At 39.2% G+C, this 19,888-nt stretch overlaps 1 protein-coding gene across 1 annotated transcript in view; it reads right to left on the bottom strand.

The window, feature by feature from the left end:
• Positions 1-19,888, bottom strand: part of COL22A1 (collagen type XXII alpha 1 chain) — a 567,886-nt gene that overhangs the window by 180,250 nt on the left and 367,748 nt on the right. The window contains 3 exon segments of the mRNA XM_043991519.1: positions 414-467; positions 3,612-3,665; positions 4,442-4,495. Coding sequence (XP_043847454.1) covers positions 414-467; positions 3,612-3,665; positions 4,442-4,495 — 162 coding nt within the window.

Raw genomic sequence — 19,888 nt, 5'->3', positions numbered from 1 at the left:
TATATGATGTGTGTGTGTGTGTACTAGAGGTAGTACTAGTGATAGCATCTTTGGAGTAAAGCAGTGGTACAGTTCTGGATGTATAACCAAGAGCCAAACAGTTCAGGCCATATGGCCAAAACGAAAGTCACCCACCTCCAAAGTCAACTTCCCCCTGACTCGACTCCCTGTGAACAGTTAGAGAAACTAATGTTGGCAATGTATCCAGAAATAAATTCCTTCTGAGTATAGTCCTGACTAAGTCTACTCTATAATCAAATGAAAAGTATAACAAACTGAAAGCTAACCTTAAGATCACCCATATCACATCTTTCCAAGGATTAATTTATTTAGAAATGAATAATGATGAAAGTAACCCTTTTTGAAATTTTAACTTGGACAATCTCAGATTTAAACATATATCTGATACCAACCTTAGGTCCTTGCAATCCAGGAAGTCCATTTGTCCCATCTTTCCCAGGGGAGCCCTAATCACCAAAAGAAAAAAGAAAAGGTTATATAACTATGTATCTATGTATCTACCTATGTATCTATCTGATTATTCAAGTAATTTTAATCTAGAAAGTTGTTTTATACTTAAATACTGTGAAAAATCCATTGCCTGGAGTAATTTTTTCCCAATATTTCTGCTTGCTGAATTCTTCTTCTTCCAAAGCCTGACTGAGAGACCACAAGTTCCATGAAGCCTTCCCTGAATATTCACACATGGAACCAATTACTGTCCTTGAATTTTCTTCACTTAGGTTCTCTCCTTTGGCCTTTTTACATCATTGTCATTCATCAAATTAAATTCAGAGGAATGGAGCTTAGTAGACATAGTGCCATACTTGGTGAAAGGAATATCTAAGTTCAAATTTTGCTTCTGACAATTAGGAAGTTTCATACAAATGAATAGGAATGACACAAGAAGATTCTGAATGTAAGATATGTCATGGCATATTGCTAGAAAAGAATAATAATTAATAGGAGGCAACTTTCAAGAAAAAAGCCACAATCTAGCTTATTGGCTTAGATGTCTCTGTCTGTCTGTCTCTCTTTATATGTGTGTGTGTGTGTGTGTGTGTGTGTGTGTGTACACACACATACACACAGAGGTTGATAACAGAGATCTTAATGCGAGGAGGTACATTGGACATCATAGGAATTGCTGAGATTTGATAGGGTAAGGGTCAGGAGCAGACCATGGCAATGGGAAGATAGATTGCATTCAAAAGAGAAAAGGTTAGACAAATGAGGTATTATAATAAAATGTGGTTATGAAAAAAATACATGTTAAAATGTGGAAAGCATAGAGAAGGATATTAGGATGAGGATCAGTGGATATTGATATCATAGTAGTATACTCCAGACTACCTAGTCTGAAGGAAGGATTATAATTTTGGGAAAGAGCTCATAAATCTGGCAAAGATTCATGGAGCAGTAACAATGGTAGGTTTCAATTGATAATATAGTTTCTAGAGTTCTCTTTGTACCAAATGCATAATGTAGATTTTGGGGAAAAAACATATTTTAGTGAGATAAGAGAAAAGCTAAATGGCTCCAATTCTATATGAAACGTCAGTAACAAAGAGAAGGATGAAATGTTCCTAAGATTAAAATTCTGATTACACTATCATTAAGGATTCCATTGAAGAATAAAAGGATGATCTTTCTAAACAGACCATTGTGGATAGGCAAGGAACCACTGACCAAGGTAGAGTTTTAAAAGACATGATAGCAGATGGAATCAAGAACAACTAACAAAACAATACTATAAAAGTGGCACTGTCCTATAAAAATGTGAGAAATGCTAACACTTAGAAGGAAATGAAACTTTTTTTATTCTAAGGATAATAACAAACATTTAAAATATATTGCAAGGAAGTGAAAAAAGAAAGAGGCAATATAAAGGACACATAAAACTTATTTTCAGATTAAAGAGCAAGCATTTATTAAGTATCTTCTAGTGTGCCAGATTCTGGATATACAAAGACAAAAATAAAACAATCCTTGTCCTCAGTGAGGTGATACTCACCCAGGAAGAGAAAATATATATATATATATATATATATATATATATATATATATATAGAGAGAGAGAGAGAGAGAGAGGATATATATATACACACCCATGTTTGTATACACATGTGCATGCACATATGATGCATATATGCATACATTAAAACACACATAAATATATATGTATGCACAAATGGGTGTGTATGTATTATATGTCCACACATAAAATTAATAAAAAGTATCTTTGGAAGGATGGACACTGGTATTAAGGTTAGGAATGATGAAGGAAGGTTTCACGTAGAAAATACTACCTGATTAGAGTCTTGGAAGAAACCATGGATTCTAAAAGGCAGAGGTAAGAATGGAGGTAAGAAAGGAGATCGCCAAAGATACAGGAATTGATGGAGTGTCATGTATGAGGAAGAGCCAGAAAGCCAATTTGGTTACACCATTGAGTGAGAATAATGCACAATGAGGGTAATAAAGTCAGCTGAAACTAGGTTGCAAAGGCTTTTAAATGCAAACTGGAGGAGTTTATATTTTAACCTAGAGGCAATAGAAAGCAATGGGATTTCAATGATTTAAGGGAGTTGCATTGTCAGACATTCACTTTAGGAAACCACTTTGGTAGCTGTGTGAGGGATAAATTTGAAACGGGAGAAACTGGAGGCAGGGAGAACACTGAGGAAGATGTTAGAATAGTCCGGATGAGAAGGGGAAAGTCTTGATTTAAATTATAGTGGTACCTATGTGAGTAATGAAGGGATATGTGGTGAGAGACATTGAACAGCTAAGATATTGCAAATTCTTGGATAAGTTAGATGACTGAGAATGAAGAATGGAAGATGACCTTGAGGTGGGAAACATGGGTGACTGAAAGGACGGCCATGCCCTTAATAGAAACAGGAAAGCTAAGAAGATAGGAGGTTTGGGAGGAACTATAATGAATTCCTTTTTTGCACATATTGACTTTAAAATGGTTATGGTGCATACAAATTAAGACATCTATTAGGAAGTTGCAGGACTGGAGCTTAGCTGAGTGACTACAGCTTGACAGATGTTGGAGTTATATGCATGGAAGTGATCATTAAACCAGTGTTCATTATCAGGTCCCCCAAAAGACTTGGATAGAATAAAGAAAGAAGAGAGAAGAGAAAGGAACTGGCAAAGAGCCTTGAGGTATATCCACAATTAGAAAGTAATAAATGAATAAAAAATACAGCAAAGAAGACCATGGAGGAGTGGTCAGGAAACTAGGATGAGAAACAATATAAGTGTCACAAAAACTTAGAGAAAAACTAATATGCAGTGGGAGAGGGTTGTAAATAGTCCAAAATGGTGTAGAGATGTCAAGACATAACAAGGTTGTGACTTGCAGATGGCAAAAAATTGAGTGGATTCACAAACATGTTGTATTACAGTTATAAGCTAAAAATGTCTTAACAGGATCCAAAAACAGCTAGTGCATGATAGACATAAATACCTATAAATGTAGATAGAAATGATAGGCTGGAATGTTGCACCCAATCTGAGATAATGAAATCTAATTACATTAAAGTTCTAAAGTTGGGTTAAAAATAATTAACTTCACAAGTATATGGAAGAGTACTTACTGGTTGGCCAGGCTGGCCAGGTTTTCCAGAGAAGCCAATCTCTCCAGGAAGGCCCTAGATGAGGAAATGCCCGGAAAGAATTGTTAGTCCTCCATCTTTGCCAAGAAGATACAATACACCCACCACCAGCCTATCACATAATTTGAATTCTTTTTATATGATCTGGATTTCAGAAAGGTTCTTAGAGTTTAATTAATTTTTGATATGGAAGAAAATTTTTTCCTGATTGCCTTCACATGGCTCTCTGCATCCATAAAATTATAGCTCCTAAGAGTTTAGAGTGTACTCAGAAAGTATCTAGTTCAATATGAAAAGGAACTTCCTCTACAAAAAATAGTTATCTAAGCTCTGCCTTAAGACTTCCAATAAGGGGAAAACCTTTTGAATTAGTCTATTCCATTTTTTCATAGTGCATCATTTCTAATAATGCCTTCATTCATCATCTCAAGTCATTCCTCATAATATAAACATATTCTTCACAAACAAAAAAGACCTCGTCAGTGGGTAGGGCCAAAAGGCAAGCAACATTTTTAGTCTCAAACAACTTAGCACAAACTTACAGGTGCCCACTTCATCATATATGGCCACTTCTACTGGTTTTGAGAAAAGTAGAGGTAGCTATTAGCTGATAGCCTCACATCATTTCACTAAAGTAGCAGGTCGTTCAGGAGGGGAAGAGAATATCTTTCTTTCGTGGTCTTTCCATTCAAACTAACAGATGGTACACAATGACATATGTTTTTTTTAAAAAACAGATTAAATTAGCTTCATATTTTTCCATATTCCTCCCAACACAAATGACATTGGAAACAAAATGAAGTGAATCTTACTGGGGGGCCAGCTGGCCCAGGTGGTCCTGGGACACCAGGAGATCCTTGAGAACCCTGTAAGGAGAACAGAAAAATAGGCTGATCCATCAAAAATGGTGGAGAGTGAAATAGGGATAGAGATTTCCCTGTGAATTAGAAGCTGCTATTATATTTGTGTTTGAAGGGATTGGAGTGGACATCTAGTCCAACCTGTACCTGAACAGGAATGCTCTTTACAACAGAATCACAACCATAATGATACCTATTTTGAATATGTAAAGATTTGCAGTTTTACCATTATGGGGGTTCTTTCCACCAAGGCAGCTTGTAATCCTCCCATAGTTTAGCAGATAGCCTTCTCAAGTTGCTATGCAATAAAGACTAACAACATACCAGTAGTGACTATCCAAAATGTCTTTTGTTCCTAACTTTCCATTAGTTCTATCCTATGAATATTTATCCCTGAGGACACTCTACCACTTATCTATTTTTTTTTTTTGGTTCCTGCTCTAGGTATAATGAATGACACTGGAGAAAGTCACAAAAATAAATTGATTTCCAACTGCCAAAAAAGACCCCAAAACAACAACAACAACAACAACAACAAAAACCCAAACAAAACAAAATCCTCTAATTTATAACATCAGATGAGATCTCATTGCTACTTAACAATTCTCAATCCATCTCTGCTAAATCGATTCTTATAAGAAATATATCAACTTCTCATTCTGCATGTGTGTGAATGTGTGTGTGAGCGTGTGTACACATGCACATATAAGTACTTTGTAAAACTTAAGGGTACTATGTGAGTGTAAGTTGCTAGTTCATAGAGGTAACGAAGTATAATGAAAATGGTGCTGCATTTAGAGTCTGACAACCCAGATTCAAATCCCAATTTTACCACTTACTAGCTGTGTGACTTTGGTCAGTGCAATCAGCCTCTGAGGGCCTCAGTTTCCTCATCTATAAATTAAGGTAGTTAGACTAGATGGCCTCTGAAGTCCTTCTAGAGCCAGATATTGTATATAATCTCTCTCTCTCTCTCTCTCTCTCTCTCTCTCTCTCTCTCTCTCTCTCTCTCTCTTTTCCCTGTCTAGATCTCAGTTTCCTGATTTGTAAAATGAAGGCAGTGAATTATGTAATCTTTAAGATTTCTTTTTGTCTAATATCATCTCGTTGAAACAAAGTTCTAGAGAGTTGATGGTTCATCTAGTGTAAAGAGTGAGGAAAAGACTAGTAGAAATCCGTACTTGACTAATGTCAAAAGCATTTTTTAAAGGCTTGGGGCAGGAGCTCAATTGTCTTTGCTCCCTTATTTAGCTATCATTTTAGAGCCTACCTTCTTAAACTTAAAACTCCATATGGGGCTGCATAACTGAATGTGAGTGTCGCAAAAAATTTGGCAACATTAAAAGGTTATGTATACTGATATCCCTAGAGTCACGTAAAAATTCCTCAGGTGAAAATAGGTCCCAAATGGAAAAAGTTTAAGAAGCTCTGATTCGATGTGTCTTTTAACAGCAGCACAGAAAGAGGAAGACATGACCACGAGAGGGCAGTAAACATCCACACAAAAGAATGGTTCAGCGAGACTAGTTCTTGACTTCTGTTGGAGCTCATTTACCATCTCAAAAAATGTACAAGTATAATTTAGCCCAAATGCAGCTAAGGAGTACTGATTGTTTCTGGAAAAAAAAAACAAAAACAAAACAAAACAAAACAAAAAACAAACAAAATAAGCACAGGTATTGTCAGGAACTGCTTTTTCTCTCTCACTCCTCACTGGTCCATCATGCAATGCCCATGGCTAAGATTTTTCTACCTTAAGGAGGAAAGGAAGATGCAAATTCCGCAAAAAAGAGTCTGTTATAAGCACTTCAAAGTTGTCAGTCAGCTATCACTTAACTCCATTGTGTAGATTTGTCTCTAAAGTCAAAGAATGACAGAAGAGTCTAGAAGGTCCATAATGATCATCCTTTACCTATATAGGAATCAACTCAATAATATTTCTGACTAGTTAACCAACTTCCCTGAATGTGACCCTAGTGATAGAAACTCAGTATCTTATTGATGATTCCATTCCACTGTCGATGAGTCTGTTAGAAAATGCTTACCTTCAGTGGAGGAAAAAAAAAGCAACTAGCTATACAAATATATATCAGCAACTAATAGAAATATACAACATCACGAGTCATTCCCCAATAGCTGAAGTCATTATAGGGAATGAACAAATGGTTCTCAAAAGGAGAAGTGCAAAATATTATCAACCATTTGAAAGAATGTTTCAAATCACTAATAATGAGAAATTCAAATTAAAACAACTCTGAAGTTTTATCTCATACCTAACAAATTGCAAGGATGACAAAAGATGTGAATAGTCATTTGTGGAGTGAATGTGGAAAGACAGGTATAAAAATGTAGTATTGGTGAAACTTTCTGGAAAGCAAATTAGAATTATACAAAGAAACTGACTCAATGTTCATACCATTTGACCCCAAGATCCTGCTGGTAGGCAGGACTCCAGGGAGGTCAGGAATAAAAACAAAGGCTTCATAAAGACCAAAATATTTATAGCAGCTCTTTTTTTGGGGGAAGCAAAGAACTAGAAATAAAATAGATTCCTACTAATTTGTGAATAGCTAAACAAATTGTGGTGCGTAAATTTACATTTACATGCAAATTACAGTGAAGTAAACAAATGATGAAGATGAAAACAGAAGCATAGCAAGAATTATATGAATTCCAGGATCACATATATTCTCTTCCTCTGTTCAGCATTTATAGTCCTTTACAGCCAATATCTTGCCAACCTCCTGGACAGCGTTCCTACCTGCCTTCTCCCAATGCACAGAAACACAAATACAGATATACACAGACACAGACACAGACACAGACACAGACACAGACACACACACACACACACACACACACACCGGTCCAGAACAATTTGGTGTTATTGCTCTTTTAAGACATAACTTTTCATCCCCTATTTCCAGGTCTTTGTAGACTGTCTTCCATGGCTGGAACGCACCGGCTCCTCATCTCAGAAAATCTTTCTCTTCTTCTAAGATCCAGTTTAAGCATCTCTCTCTCTTCACTCCCCAACCCCCCATCCATGGTACAATTTAAACAGATTGGTGTGAAATTTTAACAACCAAGGTTTGTACTAAAAAAGAGATATGAGAAATCACCAACTACCATTTCTTTAGATGTGGGGGAGTACAGATGTGGGACATTGTGGATAATGTCAGACTTAGTTAATATGTTGATTGCTTTTGCTGAATTACAGTTTTTTTCTTCTTTATTCTGAGAAGGGAAGAGGAGAGGGATATATTTGGAAATGTAGGTCATATAGCTTGCAATTATATGGTGCTCTAAGATTTGCAAAGTGCTTTATAAATATTATCTTAGTCTATCCTCACAGCAATTCTAGGAGGTAGGTGCTTATTATCCCCATTTAGAGATAAGGAAGTGACAGAAGTTAAGTGACTTTCCCAAGGTCACACAGCTATTATCTGAATGTAGATTTGAACTCAGATCTTCCTGATTCCAGGTCCATTATTCCATCCACTTAGCTATAAAATGAACTGGAGTTTGTTTTCCTATAGCTTTCTCACAGTGGTACTACCTTCTGGAATCAATTGGAACAAATTTAATCTCTTGCCCTCTTGCAGTTTTGCAAATACTTAAAGACCACTCTGTCATTAATCCTGAATGGTATCTTCTCCAGGAAAAACCACCCTAGTTCCCTCCAAAAACATGTATTTGTTAGCCTCTCTCCCCATTCAGAGCATTGGTATGAGCTGGAATAGATGGTCTTCCACTGTTCAAATTCTGAGCTCACTCCCTTGCTCTCTTCTTCCCCTCCCCTCCCCCCCCCTCTCCTTCCTCCCTCCCTCCCTCCCTCCCTCCCCCCCTCTCCTCCCCCCTACCTTAGGAATGCTTTTATTTGCTGTGGAATACTGGACATGGTCTATTCCTTCTACATCCCAAATGTGGCTCCCTCCTGACTCTCACATTAATGCTATGTTCCCTGTACCCCTGTGTGCTAGACTAAGGGACAGGAGACTTAGGTTCTGATCCTTCCTCAGACATTTAATAACTGTTTGGGCAAGCTAGGTGGCAGAGTGGGTAAAGTACCGGCCCTGGATTCAGGAGGACCTGAGTTCAAGTCTGACCTCAGACACTTGACACTTACTAGTTATGTGACCCTGGGCAAGTCACTTAACCCTCATTGCCCCACAAAAAAAAAACACCAAAAAAACCAAAAAACAAAACCAAAACAAACGAAAATATTTCTAGGTCTCCAGGACCATAAAACATTTAATAACTGCTTGACCTTGGGAAAGTGCCTCAACCTTTTTTTTTTTAACCTTAGTTTCCTCATCTGTAAATGGGGATAATAATAGCAACCTTGCCCATTTTACCAGACTGTAGTCAGGAAGGGATGGGGATTAAACCTGTTATTTCATTAATATAGGGAACTCTCAGTTGAAGAAACCCTCTCTATCAATACAGGTCAGAAACTACATTGTAATTTATACTCTTAGACTGAAAGGATATGTGACTTGTCCAGGATCAAACAACTACTGCACATCAGAGGCCAGATTTTAATCCAGGATTTCTGAGCTTTGAGGAGGGTTCACTATTCATGTGGGCAGCTAGGTGACACAATAGATAGACTGCCAGGTTTGAAGTAAGGAAGATTCAACTTTCTGAGTTCAAATCTAGCCTTAGATACTTATTAGTTTCATGACCCTGGGCAAGTCACTTCACCCTGTTTGCCTCAGTTTCCTCATCTGTAAAATGAACTGGAGAAGGAAATGGCCAAGCACTCCAATATCTCTGCCAAGAAAACCCCAAACGGGGTCACAAAGAGTAGGGCATGACTGAACAACAACACTATCTACTACACCATGCTGCCTCTAATGTTGTAAGGGAAGTATCATATATACTTTCAATACCATATAAATGTGAGTCATTATAATCATCTCCACATCAGTGAATGAATGGCTGTTGAACTATTTTAAGGGTTATCTTTTACATGCTCTATGCAGGTGGATTGGATGCTCTCCAAAGCATCTTCCTCACACAGGTGCTAAACTCCCACTCCTAACGTACTTGTCTGAGGAAGTCATTCCCCTCCTTAAGAAGTTCAGTGACTCCCTAGTTCCCCTAGGGTAAAATATAAACTACTGGATTTGGCATAGAATGTTCTTCAGAATCTAGCCCTAACCTTATTGAGCATTTCTTCCCTTTATAATCCAGAAAAATTAAACTTCTTGCTGTTTCCTGAAGAAAAGATCAATCTTCTGACTCTGTGGTTTCTCATGGGCTGACCCCCATGCCTAGAATATGGAACCTCCTTACTTCTTCCCTTTAAAATTCCTAATTTCCTTCAAGACTCAGCTCAAGAGCCTTCTCCTAATGGAGGCCAATTATGACACACACATTTCTTTTGCACTACCTAATATACCCACCCAGGCAAAACTGCTTGGTATCACTTAGGTATTTAGTTATCTTTGTACATATTGTTTCTCCTAATAGAATGTAAACTCCTTGAGAACTGGATCACTTCCATTTCTCTGCCTGCATTACTAGCACATAGTAGGCACTTAATGTTTGTTGTTGCTCAGTTATTTCAGTTTCGTCTGACTCTTTGTGACGTCATTTGGGTTTTCTTGGCAAAAGGCACTAAGAGTAACTTGCCATTTCCTTCTCTAGCTCATTTTACAGATGAAGTACTGAGGCAAACAGGGTAAAGTGACTTGCTCAGGGTCACACAGTTAGTGGCTGTGCCCAGATTTGTACACAGGAAGATGAGTCTTCCTGGCTCTAGCCACTACACCACCTAGCTACCTTCCTTATTATGTACTTGTTGAGAAAAGGGATGACAGAGTGCTCTCATTTTTAGTCATCTGCAGTTTTCATGTTTGTTGAGTGATTCCTGCTTTCATAGGACTCACATATAAGTTCCAGGAATTAGGTACATGATTACCTCAGTTGTTCAAGTCTTTATACTTTCTTCTTAAAACTATCCCTTCCTTCTGCTTGCTTCTATTGATTTCTTTGTTCCTGACTGCTGGCTTTGGCTACTGTCCAATGGTGCTGCTCTACCCTCCAAAATTGCATTATATGGTTCTTATTTCCATGACTCGACCCACTTTTTCTCGGAGGACAGGGAACTAGGACCCCTTATCTCATTTGTTGTTTGTTTGTGTTTGTGCTTGTGTTTGTGTGTGTGTGTGTGTGTGTGTGTGTGTGTTTTGTGAGGCAATTGGGGTTAAGTGACTTGCCCAAGGTCACATAGCTAGTTAAGTGTCAAATGTCTGAGGCCTAATTTGAACCCAGCTCCTCCTGAATCCAGGGCCAGTGCTTTATCCACTGTGCCACCTAGCTCTCCCTAGAACACTTTATCTCACCCTAAACTCGAAGTACATCTCCACTCACTGGCCAACCACGCTACTGACTGGCATGGAAGCTCCAACCTGCTCCATTTATGACCAGGGCTAGTTTGCCCCTCCTTAGGCAGTCAGGTGATGCTCCATTCCCCAGGCTCATCATATTGGTATAGGACTTAGCACCAACACCAAATTGGCTTTAGCCCTTCTGTAGCTCAGAACTCAAGTGATCTATGAACTGTGGCCTCTCAAGCTCCAGGAGCCACCATAGCCTAACCTTACCCTTTCTTGTGCTGATCCTCACTGTCTGTACAGGCCCTAAGTCCAGCACCACTGCCTGCTCTGTACTTTCATACCAATTTAATTCCTTCCAGTCTTGTCTCAGCTTTGGAAATTCTGGATCCTTGCCCAGCACATATAGCCTGTCGCTGTCCATACCACGATATGATGGCTATATCACTTAACTACAAATTCACAATGGCAAATGTAATTGTGAACCAGGATTAGCAACAACTGTTCTCCCAGATAGAATCATTGAATGTCAGGGCTGGCAGGGATCTTAGAATGGGAAATGCTTAAAAATAAATGCTACAGCCAGAAAGAACCATAGAAATCTACTCATTCCAAGTCCTTTTTTTTTTTTTTTTTTTTTTTTTGCTGGGCAATGGGGGTCAAGTGACTTGCCCAGGGTCACACTCCCAGCAAGTGTCAAAGTGTCTGAGGCTGGATCCGAACCCAGGTACTCCCGAATCCAGGGCAGTTGCTCTATCCACTGCGCCACTTAGCCGCCCCCTCCAAGTCCTTATTTACACAGGAGCAAACTAAGGTTTAGAAGTCTTCATAGAATGACAGATTTTGATCTGAAAGGGACTTTAACAGTCGTTGAGTCAAACTAATATTCTTAAAGAAGAGGAAACTGAGTCACAGAGAAATGACTTGCCCAAGGTTATACAGAAAATACTAGAATAAATGCTAATGGTATTATCAGCTGCCAACTGGACATTTCTCATCAGACCTCCCCATAGCATCTCAAACTCAGAATATCTGAACCTGGAATCAGGAAGATCTAAGGTTTGCTGCAGACATGTATTAGTAGCTGTGTGACTGTGGGCAAATCACTTAACTGGCCTCTGGCTCAGTTTCCCCATATGTCAAATGAGGATAATAATGGCACCTATTTCCCAAAGTTACTGTGAAGATAAAATGAGATATCTATGTTGTAATCTTTTCCCTCTCTTCTCTATTTTCCCCACTTCTGACAGTCATTTTTTTTTCTAAAGTTCATGTTTGATAATGTTCCTAGTCTGCTTAATAAATGCCTCTGGCTTCATACTGCCTTTGCGATAAAATATAATTGTTTTTTGTCCTTTCAAGCCTTTCCAGGCTTATTAGATATTGTTCCCCTTCTCCTATTTTATCACCCAGCCAAACTGGCATTAGTGCTAACATACAACGGTCTGTCACAGTTCTTTGTGCCTGTAAGCTAGTTTCCATACCTGGAATGCACTCCCTCCTAACCTCTACCTCTCATAATATCGCATTTCCTTCAAAGCTCAGCTCAAGCATCAATGTTTATGTGAAACCTTTTTGGATCTCACCAGCTCCAAGTGCCTATTCTACTGATGATTTTGAAAATAGTTTGCCTATACTTCTATCTTTGGATGTTTTTGTTTTGTTTTGTTTTTTTATAAGGGACAATGAAAGTTAAGTGACTTGCCCAGGGTCACACAGCTAGTAAGTGTCAAGTGTCTGAAGTCAGATTTGAATTCAGGTCCTCCTGAATCCAGGACTGGTGCTTTATCTACTGTGCCAGCTAGCTGCCCCTCTATCTGTGAATGTTGCCAACACCAAAAGAATGTAAGCTTCTTCCCAGCACCTATTTAGGGTCTTGCAATATAGTAAGTGCTTAATAAATGTTCATTGACAGAGTTATTGATTGTGTGGTTTAGTTAAAAAAGTAACAATAAAAGTGGATTTGGGAATCAAAAGGCTTAGTTTGAAGGTCAATTTTACCATCAATTAGTTACTCTACCTTGAGCCTGATTTTCTTTATCTGTAAATGGATACCTGCTGTCCCTGACTGATGGGCTCAAAAAAAGAGTTTTGTAAATTATAAAGTGATAGAGAAACATGATTTTTAAAAATTATCATGAGCTATTTCGACTAATCCCCCACAGGGCCTTGAACAAGGTAAGCTCAATAACTCTGTAAGGCCCTTGGTTTCATAACAATAATAATATGATTACATATAATGAATGCATGCAATGATAATAATAGGGGTTTGTTAGGAGCAATAGGAAAAGGACAAAAATCTGAAAACAACTTTCAAAAAAGATCTGGGGGAAGAGGGGGAGGAGAATGCTTCCATTAAGCAAAAAACAGAAAGCATAGTGTGACTTTGCTGTTGACTTTGCCTCTGGTGTAGAGAAAAGCTCCTTGAAAAACAAGGTGGAAAAGGCTCCCAGGACCCTGTCTAGATGGAATCCATTGCTTTCCTACCATCAGCAGCAGATGTGGGGCACAAGAGGTAGAGGGGCAGAAACACACAAACATCCAGGATGCTACAAAGAGAGGCAAGAACCTGGCCTCTCCCCAGCCATTAAGGTCCATTATGTAGTAGGAAGTGAGGGAGAACTCAGAGAATCATGATTTTAGGGGAGGCTGTGTGTCCTGGCATTGAGGTAGCAGGAATCCAGCAGGGATGGGCAATGTCCATTAGGCAAGTGGTGTGTTTTCAGCCCTCTGGCAATTGGTGTTTTTTTCCCATTCTCCTCCCCCTGCCTTCTCTGATTATCTGATTATTATTTACTGGATTCTCTGCCTAAATTCTCCACTGGCAGCAAGTCTGCAGCAGTGGGGAAATGTTTAATACCATCACATACTTTGAATCATAGTACACGAGAACTGTGAAGGGCATAGACTGAGATCATAGAACGAAGATTGTAACTGGAAGGGATCTTAAAAGACATAGTGTGGAAGGATAGAACTGGAAGGGCCTAGAGACATGGAATATTACAACCTAAAACACAGAATAGTAGAGTTAAAAAAAAATAACTCGGGCATTATCAAGTCCAGCCCCTCCATTTCACTGGTGAAGAAACTGAGAACAAGAAGGGAAAAGTGACTTTTTCAAGCTATGAATGCCAGGAACGGGGCCAAGTTCTCCTGACTCCTGACTCTCAGGATTTATCATAGCATAATATATATTTTTTGCAGGGCAATGAGGGTTAAGTGACTTGCATAGGGTCACACAGCTAGTATGTGTCAAGTGTCTGAGGCTGGATTTGAACACAGGTCCTCCTGAATCCAGGGCTGGTGCTTTATCCACTGTGTCACCTAGATGCCCTCACCCAAGCATACTATTCTATCTCCTGTTCTAAAGATGAAGAAGTGGAAGGTAGCCAGGTGCAGCTGAAATCAAGCTCAACTAAGAATCTGGAGATCTGTGTTCTGATTCCAGCTCCTGATGAACGGTCCCTGCCATGCCAGAAGCCCTCATTTGATCTCTTTACCTCCTTTTCTACACCCATAGATCGATGGTCTATAGACACCCTAATTTAAGCTATAGATAATAGTATTTTAACAGGTTAAGATAACCTGTTGAGTTCTCTTCCACTTCTGATATTTGATAATACTAAGTGTTGCATCATCATTATTTTAGAGATGTGATTTGAAGCCCAGAGCAGGCATGTGATCAGTTTCAAGCTGCACAGCAGACAGATGTTAAGGAGTTCATGTTGTGGGTAACTGTTGCCATATACATATTTACCACAATGAAATAATTGTAGAGGCAAAAACCTAGGTTTTATTATTTTGCTCAAGCATAGGTTTTAGGCTTCAGAGAAAACCTGAATCATTAGAAAGATTTGGGTAAGAAAAAATGACATCAGAATGACAGAGAAATAATTCATTTGCATATTGCACTCTTGTATATTCCTTTTAGACCATTACAATTAAAAAGAAGCTTTCAGATTCAGCTACATTTAGAGGGTTCACAATAGGCTGATTGAAGAGGACCATTTAAATGTCCCCAAGTCTTCAGGGGCAGTTGAGTTTCTTTGGGTTTTTATGTAAGGAATGTTTAAGGCTCTTTAGAAAATTTTCACATTCCACTGGACAAGTTTTGGTCAAGTGAGCTTAATATTAAGACAAAGTTTGTGTTAACCAAAGTTACAGGAGGAATGGCCCTGAGTCCCAATGTAGGGGCCAAATTTTAATTGGGGAGTGTTAGTTAGGCTGTTCGCCACAATATTGGGTCAAGGAAAGAGATTAATAGCCTCTTTCAAAAACAGAACAGGGTTTATTAACAAGAACAAACTTAAAAACACAAGTAAGATTAGTAGAATTCAGGGAAAGGCAAAAAAGGAATGGGTGAAGGAAAACAATACTACCTGAATCACATCACTGCCCAGGGCTCAGCAGAACACACAGCTGCATCCTGTCTCTTTCTCCAATGCCAGAATGGAGAAACTCCTCCCTTCTCCTTACCAGCAACCCCTGTCCTCCCAGGAAACAGGGCAGATAGACACACAGCCCCAAGCTCATTGGCCAGCAGCCCTGATTGACAGAATTAACAAGCTGCTCTACAACTGCCCGCCCCCTTTCAGCTTCTGGATGCTAGAGGTCACCTGATTGCCCTCACCTGGCTTTCAGTCATGGTGGGGCTGCCCTCATTATAATTTGGCCAGGCCCATGCAGGCATGTGGGTGCGTGCCAGAGTGAGGTCAGGGTGCACAGGCATGCACTGGGGACACGGCACATGGGGTTTCTAATTTTAGGCAAAGATGGGGTCATAGAAACCTCAAATCACAATTAACTCTTTACACCAAATAATAAAAAGGAAATCAAATACCCATATAAGATGGATAAAATTGTGATTAGGGATGTGCTCACAAATGATTTTAGGGAGTTTCCAGAGAAGCTATAGAATGACAAGAAGGATAATTGCTAATTGCTTGCAGGAGTTTGGAGATGAGAGGTCTGCTCTATTGGGTCCTGGTCAAATGACATATGAAATCTTATATTGAATTTTTCATGACACAGCTAAGAAGATCATTGATAAGATTAAGTATATCCATAGGAGGGTGATCTGAATGGTGAAAGGCATCAAGTCTTTTCCAAATGAAGCCTTTTGACATCTAAAGTCCAATACTTATCATCATGCATGTTCCCCTTGCCTACCCTCACCTCTCCATGCATGTATGTATCTAAAATTTCATGTCATTTAGATGAAAAATAAATAGGAGTTTCAAATAAAAAAGTAAAACGTCTTAGCTGGCATATTTTTGGCAGTCTCACCTATAAATGGAAGTCTTATATTACTAAGGTAGAAAATGAGTCCTGATAGGTATAAGTGCACACCATGTGTGATTTCAGGGAGATCAGGAACCCCTTGCCCTCCTCCCCAAATAGCAAGAGGATGAAAGGTCTTTTAAATGATACAAAACCTTTCATCCTATATTGAGGCCTAAAGCTTTCATTGTAAACACCCCAGGAAGGGTTCACATACTGGGTCTAGTATAAAAAGCCCAGGGCATCAGGACATGCAGGAGTCAGTCTGAGTTTCTCACAGTCTGTGGTGGAGTGGAAAAAGCCTCTGGATTGGAAGACAGAAAGCTTAGATCTGAATCCTGTCTCTGCTACTAACCAACTGTGTGAGCCTTAAGTAAGTTTCTTAGCCTCTCTAAGCCTTGTTTTCTTCACCTGTTAAATGCCCTAAATAATCTCTAAAGTCCTTTCCACCTCTAAATCCTATGAGGAAAAAGTTGGTAGTGAGGAAAGGAAGGCTGTGAGGGTGGGTAACTTTTTAGAAGTTATGAAATGAAGGAAGGGATGAAGGAGGTCAGGGAATGCTTGTTAAGATTAAAGAGGCCTGAGCTCATCTGTGGACATATGGGAAGGAGCTGGTAGAGAGGAATGGTATGAAGGTACAGGAGAATGAAGGGATAAAGGCTAGACAGAGCTCTAAATGGAGGGAGGACATGGCAGTATTTTTCCTTGCCCCTTATTTTTGTGTTAAAATATATAAATGGAATGTGCATATAAAATATATAGAGAATATATTCTGTATTGTCATGTGTATATGTAGCCATGTATATATAATGAATTGCATTAAGAAAAGCATAGCTTTAAAAGAGTTCCTGGTCCCACTGTACCCTGTCCTGGTTAGACCACTATTGAAGTCCATTTTGTCCTAGCTACCACAATTTAGAATAGGCATATTAATTCATTCTTCATTCTTCTATTTGTTCATCTATCTATCTATCTATCTATCTATCTATCTATCTATCTATCTATCTATCTATCTATCTATCTATCTAATTTTAAGACTAGTTCTCCCTATCTCACCCAGATGGGAAGGACACAGGCTATTCATGGTTTTGGGCCCAGTGTGATAGCCATTTGAGATGTGACTTGTTCCATTTTCTATTTGGACTGGTTCTTTCCAGAAGGAAGGAAAGAAAGAGAAAAAGAGATAGAGAAGAAAGAAGGAAGGATGGAGGGAAGGAAGAAAGAAAGAGAGGAGGGGGGAAGGAAGGAATTTATTAAGCACTTATTATATGCCAGGCAGGATGGATACAAAAACAAGGGGAAAAGAATGACAGTTCCTGTCCTTCAGAAGCTTATATTCTAATGGAGGAAGACAACAGAAAAAAGTAAAAAAAAAATATTTGGGTGGTGTGTGTGGGGATTATAAAATATGAGATAGGTATCCTATTCATAAGGGACCAACTCATTCTTTCATGTTTGGCTCATTATCCTCCTCTGTAAAACGTGAAGATTCAACTAGTTAATCTCTAAGACCTTTTCCTTCTTTGGGATTTAGGATCATAAACTCTGAATTCTAACTCAGACTCATACCCAGACTCTCAGCAGACTACATCATATGCAGGGAAAAGAATCGAGGGGTTGAATTTCCCACCTAATGTGTTTCTTGGCTTCTTGTTTCTATTCCAAGCTCTGAAAAGCTTACAGGTTTGCTTTGCTTCTTTCATTCTATCACAGAGATTTAGTGAAAGTCAATATTTACTTTTGGTAATTTATTTTGTACCTCACCCACCAAAGGAAGTGTCTGTCCTGGACTTTATTCTGGGAAAGGGACCATTAATACTGCAGGAATATCTGCCCAGCAGGATAAATTTTCCTTGCTCTATTCCCAGCTCAGCTGGACACCAGCAGGGGAATCAGATTTGGTTTTATTTGAAAGCTGAGTGGGAAGCTGCCCATACCACAAGAGTTGAATGAGAAGCCATGTGTGGGTAGTGGTATAGGAATAAGGAGACTTGGGTGCAAATTCCTGATCTGCCCCTTACTAATTCGACCTCTCCAACCTTTAAAATTATCTACAAAAAGGGAATAATAATTCATACACAGCCTGCCTCATAGGTTTGTGGGGAAGGCTAAATTCAATAACTTATGTAAAAGCACTTTTAAAATTCCTTAAAATTGTTGATGTGTTGATTCGCAAATGATAGAATGAAGGACTCTGTCTGTGAGACTGTCTCCCCATTGGTCCATGATGGAGACTGAAATCTACAATAAGGAATTCCTTTTTAGGTCAAGGCAAGACCTCTAGAAGGTTCCAGCTTATATGTAAAAAGGAAGGCATCATGTTGTAAGGGAAACTAGTATTGGCTCTGAAGTCAGATGACCTGGGTTCAAAACCAGGCTTTGACATTGACTAACTTTGTGACCTTGGGCAGGTCACATGACCCATCTTTGTCTTCAGTTTCTTCATATGCAAAGTGATAGCTTTGGATTAGAAGGTGAATAAGGTTCCCCTCCAGCTCTAAATATATGATCCTATGTCACTTGGCAGGAGTAGCATGCTGACTTTTAGATCTAAGAGGTGCATCATTAAGTCATAACATTTTTATTTTATAGATGAGGGAAAAGGTCATGAGAATTCAAATGAGTTGCCCAAGGCCAAAAACTAATCCTCTAGGACCCAGGGCCTACTAAGTGTAAATTTAGTGTAAATTAAAGCACCAAGCACAGAGCAAGAAGTTATAACTTGGTAAAGGAAGGTAGTGGTCCACATGTTTTGGGAAAAGTCTGTGCCAAGGAGCACAGTGGAAGAAATGATAACCAGGGTAGGCCAGGGTATGGACAAGAGGTAAGAAAAGAGAACTGGGCATCCATGAAGAGCTGAGCTTGGGAGAGGGCAGGGAAATACTGCTATATAACATTTATCTATATAAGAGAACTTCACAAGATGAGATAAACATAGATTTTAGAGCTACAAGGGATCCTAGAGATTATCTAGTCCAACCTCTTTATTTTACATAAGAAAAATGACTTGCCCAAGGTCATTTAGCTAGTAAGTGTCTGAGGCAGGATTTGAACCCAGGTCATCCTGACTCTTGTCTGATGTTCTAGTTACCATTCCTCACTGTAGCTCAAGTTGCCTGGCCCTGACGGAGTGACAAGGCCACGTAACTGGAAGGACTGTCATTCCACTAGATTATTCCCAGGGCCCAACAGAGTGGGGTACACATTAAACATTTAGTTGGAGTGTTCCATTTTACATTGTGCTTTTGAAATTCAGTGTGGTATAGTGAGTAGGGATCCAGCATGGAAATTAGGAAAACCTGGGTTCGAGTTTTGCCTTTGTCACAAACTGTTCATGTGACCCACAGCCAAGTCACATAAAACTCTAAGTAATACAGGCAACTCTCTAAAGACTGTCAGTTGCAGACTAGGTGCTATTTATTATCAGTGGAGGGAGTTTTCAGTGTCCATACTGGGAGATCCCTACTCTGATGAAATCTCAGGTTAGGAAACCCTCCTACCCCCACCCCCAAAATGTGCAATATTAGACCAAAAGTGAGAAACTACTCTACCCTCCCCACAACTTTGAGGAGCAGATGCTAAAGTCATCAGGCTTGTCTTTGCTTTGGGGGAAGGGAGACTGTGATGAGGAGAATGATTAGACAAGACGTGTAGGTGGGGAAGCCGACTACCGTGATCAGACATCACATTAGTCACCCGCTACAGCATGTGGGTTGGAGACCAAAGCTATTAATGGTTCTAGGATGCTCTGGGATAGTCTGACCTTTTCAGATGC

The sequence above is a fragment of the Dromiciops gliroides genome, chromosome 1, assembly GCF_019393635.1.
Source record: "Dromiciops gliroides isolate mDroGli1 chromosome 1, mDroGli1.pri, whole genome shotgun sequence".
Taxonomy (NCBI): Eukaryota; Metazoa; Chordata; class Mammalia; order Microbiotheria; family Microbiotheriidae; genus Dromiciops; species Dromiciops gliroides.
Note: the sequence above shows the minus strand (reverse complement) of the source record. Positions and strands in the feature narration are given on the sequence as shown.